We start from the raw sequence: 6,502 nt of genomic DNA on the forward strand, positions 1-6,502 counted from the left end.
AGATAATATAATTACGTCATCTAATTTTCACATCTGTCCTGCAGAAATAAATAGAAGCTAAACATATATCTTTACAGAAACTTCTATCCTAATTAGAGATGCCTAAGTTCTAGTAATTATTTTTAATCTCTAATTAATCGTATTAATGGAAATGTAAATACATAATTACGTGTACTTTTAAAACATTATATGCTGAAGTAGCATGCTTTACAATTTGAATAAAGTTTATAAATTTGTGATTAAAATTGTAATTTCCTTCTAGTTGCACTACGAAATAATGTAATAATTTATTAACGTTTCTTTATCAAAACATAGATATGTAACCATTAGTATTTGAACTTTAACATAAATTTATCCTTCACATAACAATAGCACGAAAATGCCGTTTTTCTTCGAAAACTCAACACTTATGTAATTACATATAATTAATCATACTTAATTAAGTCTAAAATTAGAGAATATCTTTCAAATAAAAGATTTTAGAATATTTCGATAGAACAAATGATAAATGATAATTCCATATAAGTGAAACATGTTTCAAATGGATTGTTCAATCTCGATTGCTTCCTACAAGATCATTATCCGTTGAGTTAGTTAAGTTAAGTTTTCTATATGTAGTTAAATCGAATTTCACCTGGCGATCACAAGTCGTTTTGATTTCCACGAGTTTCTCATTTTCCCCATTGGAAAATATGTTCGTGCGTCTTATTCTAAGAATGAGAACATGGAAAGGGCAAAAAAGAAACGACGACCAGATGAGCCGCAGTCGCCTAAAATTGGTCACGTTTAGTCGGCTCGCAGAAATGTTGAAACCCGTGGAAGAAAAGACGACAAGAAGACAATAAAGGTACATATACGCGAACGCGACTGTGTCAAGGTGAAGGCGCGTCTACACCAACCGCTTGGTGAAAGCAAATGGAACATCCACTTGGTCGTAACTCGTAACTGTACTTGAAATCACGCGTCGGAAGTCCGTGATTCCGGGCTGAACTCCGTTTAAAAAAAAACCCAATCGAGAATATCATGGCAAGTATATTTTTGAAAGAAATTGATTTTGATTGAACGGAATTGTTTCTCGTGATTATTTAATTTCTCCTATATTTGTCGTGTCTGCCTGTTATATTTTCAAAGCTAATAGTTAAAACGTAAATCATCAAACATGCCAGATTAAAAAAAATTGTTTCCATCTCATACCTAAAAGAATCTGAATCAAGAATATCGTGTTAAGTACGATATCTTTAAAAGAAATGATCAAAATAATCATTTTTCATGGTTATCTTCCATGCATTTTTAAAATTATCTATAATAATAATTAAGACGTAAATGGTAAAAAATTAATGATTTATAATTTCGTACAAACAGCAACGATTAGAATTGGAAAAAATTATTTCTATTTATATTAACTTAACGAATAGGCGTAATATAAATTTAATTGCAAAAAGTAATTTTGCTGTTAAAATTATTACTATATTTTGCTACTATAGTTTTTTGAACAATTGTTCATGTATAGATGCAAGATTACAAATGCATTAGAAAAGTTATTCCGAAGATGTAAATTTTAGGCAAATGAATAATTAATTAATTGTGATATGATAAATATAAATTATTTTTTAGGAAGAATAAAATGCCGGTTGAATATAAGATAAGAATGGATGCTGTAACCTGTAACTGTGAGATAAGAATCGAGCGTAAAATTGAACGTGTGGTTGATCGTTGAACGTAACGAATCTACGAAAGTCGATGACATCAGCATTCGCCGTCACATCTCTCCCTAAGTTACCTTTTTTGTCAAAATGACACATGTAAATGCCTAAATTCAATCGACCAGTCATTCATTCCAGAATAAATAATTTAATTTTAACATTTACATAATAGTATAAGTACTTTTTCACTTTTAACTCCTAAAAATTGTTAAATAATTTTATAAAGCCGTTATATTGAATGATCAGTGATAAATTATATATTACATATTTTGCTTCACGTGTCTTACAAAAATTTATCTCGTGAAAGCAATTGTTCACTATTTCTAAATTATGATAGGTAATAGTATATTATCCATATACCACTAATGTATTTTATCTATAGAAAGTAGTAAATATGTAAGTACTTAATAAATAGTTTAATATTGAGTATTGATTAAATACAGAGCTTATTTCACACCGAAGCAACTACAGAAGCTTTTAGATATTTGCAGATACATGTAGCTCAATTTCATATACGAAAAAGAGCCATCATGTACGATTAAAGGAATTATATAGCGCAATAAACAACCAGTCATCCTACCTTTTTATACAATTTTATCCACGTCAGATCGCCCTTATTGTCGGTATACTGGAGTCCGAAAAACCACACCTCACGCAACCCGATCGTTTTCACAACTTGGTCAAAGAGTTGCTTCCCGGTAGTCGTCTGCTGGATCGCGAACTCCAGTTCAGCGTCCATTGTCGTCACCCTGACATTCATCTTTACATATAAAATAAGAAACAAGAATCAAAAATAAGAAATTCATTGAAGTAAATTGAGATGTCACCCGGTAGAGGGAAGGACGCCACTTCTAACCCTTTTCCTACATGTGTATATAATCTCAGATCCTTCTCTCAAAAAAGAAGAAATAATTTATGAACACATGAAATATTACAATTCTAACCTATATCCTTCTGCTTTTGAAAATATTACTAAAGAAAGAATTTGAAAGGGACAAAATAGCTTACAGATGAACGCTTACCATTTTAGCACCGGCAACCATGGCTGTGAACTGCGATGATACGAGAACGTAAACGCGAATTCAACTGAGATCCGTTAAAACGATCAAAATTGATAAGTGACTGAGTATTGTGGCACCGAACGTGAATAATCTCAACAATACAACACTGGAAATTTGTAGATGTATTGGTCAAGACGAATGAACACTCGATACCACAAGATTTAACCGTCTGTCTGTCGAACTATCGACTTATGCCGGTCTCAAAATCTTAAGTCTCAAGTCATACAATGGGCTACTATGCTATGGGGCAAGTGCAGCCGGCAGCGTCTTTCCCCCCACTCCTTCCCTTTATAAGCTATGCATTGTTGTCCTTCTCTTTCCGAAACATAGCCAGAGCTCGTAAGAGCAAGAAAGAAGAACGAATGTGATCACGTGAGGAACACGATGCGCATAGCCAGAGCCAATCAGCGTTTAGTTAAAATACCGGGTGTACAGAAGGAAGTAATTTTTCGAGAACGGTTTACGTTTACCGACATGATCGGTCTTCTTCAAAATGAAACGTTCTAAAATAATCGAAGCATCTTTTGTGTAATAGTTACTTATATCGTGTCCTAATCATTTGTTCTTGTAAAATAGTTTCATCGCCGTAACTCGTTAAACGATGATTTCTTTGTTCAAAAATACCATAATGGAAGCATACCGTCATCACAATTTGAAGGGTACGTATGAAACTTTTGTTTCTTTTTTTTATTCTCTAAAATTATTCAAGACTAATACGAAATATGTTAAGGAATGAAGATTAGAAACTTATTAAAACTTATTAAAATTATCAATAATATCAATAGGGATAACTTGATCAATCTATCATATAACTTAAAGCTTGTTACTACTGAACTTGTTAATTATTATAATAATACTGTTTCACCTAGAATACTACTATATTGTATGTAAGAAAAATGTGCTCATTATCATTAACGTTTAATAATGTCTTTTTATTGCTAGAGACTGTACAAGAGTATACTACACATTTTTACCAATATAAAATTTAAAGTGAAGCTAATTTTAAAGAATATACTTTTTTTATAAAATATACCTACCGTTTTCGGCATTTTGGTAGCTTCCTTTGGTCGTCTTCCCGTGTCAAACAATGAAAATATCAATCTGTAACAAAAATAAATTATAATTAATAAAACATTATATTATTAATAAATTCTGTAATATCTGTATACATTAAATACTATAATACACATAAAATGAAAAAATGGAAATAAAACTTCCTCCAAATATTACAAACTATCCAGAAATGTTATGTTTAACAAGAATTCGCGAATATTATTAACATTTTTTAAATATTACTTTCAATGAGTTAGTACTTTTTCAATAATACGTTGTAATATATTCCACAATCCTATAAAAAATGCGGAAAGGTATTTAAGAAATATTTAATAATGTTATAATACTAACTAACAATAATTAATGATAATAGAAAGAAGCAACATCATTGCTAATTAATATTATTGTGTAGTGACGGATCAACTTGAAATTACTGCAAGATCATTGTTAAAAAAACAGAAGTACATGTACATAGCGTGTTCATAATCGAGAACTGCATACAAGTCTCCATATTGGAAGAAGAGACAGGTTATAATGTAAATCCGCGTGACCGACATCCGTCCGCAATAAGGAGTAAGGAGTGCCTGCGCACTGTGTCTAGCATTCCCCTTTTATCTAGGACCACTACGTCCATTGAACTGTTGGTATCTTCTAACTTTTTGTCAATGGCGGTAAAAAAGCTCAGCGGGACGTATCCGTCCAACTTTTCACGTAGCATGGAGATAGAAAGTATCTATTAATAAAGTCTCCATTTCCGACTACATACTGCGTCCGAAGTCCAAAATACTCGTCGCAAAATCTCTATGTTTACGTGAATGGCTAAAGCATGTTTTTCACGGCGTAAATTTCAAATTTTTATTTCAATTTATGGTACGATCTCACGCAAAAACGCTCAAATATATACATGTTTTAAACCTGAAATGTACTAGAAGATAAAAACAAATATTTCAAATAACGTAAATACATACAGAAGGTGTTACACGTTAGAAATTTTCACATAATCGAAGGAATGTTATGATGAAAAAGGATTCATGTTTCGAAATCTCTTCCAAGGTCATTCATTGACGCCAGATACATACATGCTATTTCAACGGTAATTTACATATCGATTATATACCTTTATTATATAATAGTACACGTTTTGCTATAATTTACGTAAAATCGAATAATATATATATATATATATATATATATATATATGTTATTATAATGTACACGTTAAACTATTTCGGATATTTTAATTACCGAAATATTCAATAAAAGAAAAAGATAATTATGGAAAAAGACGAAAGACCTTCATTATGCATACACAGTAGGTATATAGTATATAGTATATAGCGTGAAATATTGTAAGCTAATTGCTGAGATTGACTAGAAATGCGTAGGATTAACAGAAATGTAAGCTTGTAATCTTGTCATCCTGTCTCTGTCGTCTCGTTTTGCTTTAAAGGAAAAGACGATTGCTAACCAGTTCACGAGAGACCGGGCATTTCACATTACATTTATAGTATCATTCGTGTCTAGATAGCTGTAACATTAAATTATCTCAACATTTTATTCTACATATATAACAATTAATTATCTATCTACATTTACAGAATCTTTTTTTCATGGATGTGTTTACTGCATGGCCCTTTGTACGAAAAAGATATTGGAATGTAGCATGTCACCTTCAATGACTAAAATTATGAAGCAAATATATTTATAAATCTATTATATGAATAGAACACATAAAATCAAAATGTCAATAGAAAAAAAGAATGTATTCTCATTAGAAATTTCTTAAGGATATTATGGTATTATGAGATGACATTATAACTTAAAGAAATAACCTGTATCTAGGTTAGTAATAGCAAGGTAGTTCTCAAGGAAAAAATAGGAACTAGGAAATAGGAAATTTGATAAAAACGTCTAACAATATTGAAACGAGTAATATTTCGAAGATAGTTAAAAAAATATTTGTTCTAAGATTTATACATATAAAATGTGTAACTGCTTAATACCGAGTTCCAATTCAATATGTACAACTTACATTATTGTAATTATAAGATATAAATTCTATGACACATGTGCCACACATTCACAGTAGGCCGGTGGCACTTGCACTTGCACTATATCCGTTAGAGAAAACGACAGGAAATTGTATGATCCACACCCAAAAATCCCGTCACGTTCGGACAATACTGACACCTCACTGATAATATGGCTGCCGCCTGCCCACCCGCTCGCACAATTTTCTTCGGGAGAAGGGATAAATCATGAACTACGTATATAAGATAGATGAGTCTACCATAGAATTGTAAAGTACGTTTAAAGATAGAGCCAACAAATATGTTCAATTTTTTTTTACTTATTTTCTTCTAAACTTCTTCATTATTGTTTCATATATGGTATTTATTTTTATTTCTATCTTTTATTCAATTGCTTATAATTGAATATATTGTAACTTTCAGCTTTACTTTCCAGCATTTTTGTTTTTATTAGAATTCACTATAATTTAGAGTACTATCAGAGAAGTGCTATGTGTAATCTGTAAAATTAGATTATAACGTTATATGTACGTATGTAAATGTTATAAAATACATAGTGTGCTGAAAAATTGTATAACAATTATCAGAACTTGTTGTATATCAGAATTGTATATCAGGCAAATATTTTTATATAAGTTTCGTTATTATTTTGTAG

General features: G+C 30.8%; 1 protein-coding gene across 2 annotated transcripts in view; it reads right to left on the reverse strand.

Moving 5' to 3' along the window:
• Moe (moesin) overlaps window positions 1-6,025 on the reverse strand; it is a 37,273-nt gene extending 31,248 nt beyond the window's left edge. Inside the window, exons 1-3 of one of the 2 annotated variants that reach the window (XM_076618407.1) lie at window positions 5,850-6,025; window positions 3,802-3,865; window positions 2,284-2,463 (exon numbers count right to left, since the gene is read on the reverse strand). In XM_076618407.1, the coding sequence (XP_076474522.1) occupies window positions 2,284-2,463; window positions 3,802-3,813 (192 nt within the window). In that variant the 5' untranslated portion in view covers window positions 3,814-3,865; window positions 5,850-6,025. Of the gene's footprint in view, window positions 1-2,283; window positions 2,464-2,725; window positions 2,865-3,801; window positions 3,866-5,849 lie in introns of those variants that run through there. The other variant, XM_033340104.2, reaches the window with a different exon arrangement.
• Window positions 6,026-6,502: the final 477 nt, after the last annotated feature.

Source organism: Bombus vancouverensis, chromosome 5 (assembly GCF_051014615.1).
Source record: "Bombus vancouverensis nearcticus chromosome 5, iyBomVanc1_principal, whole genome shotgun sequence".
Classification (NCBI taxonomy): domain Eukaryota; kingdom Metazoa; phylum Arthropoda; class Insecta; order Hymenoptera; family Apidae; genus Bombus; species Bombus vancouverensis.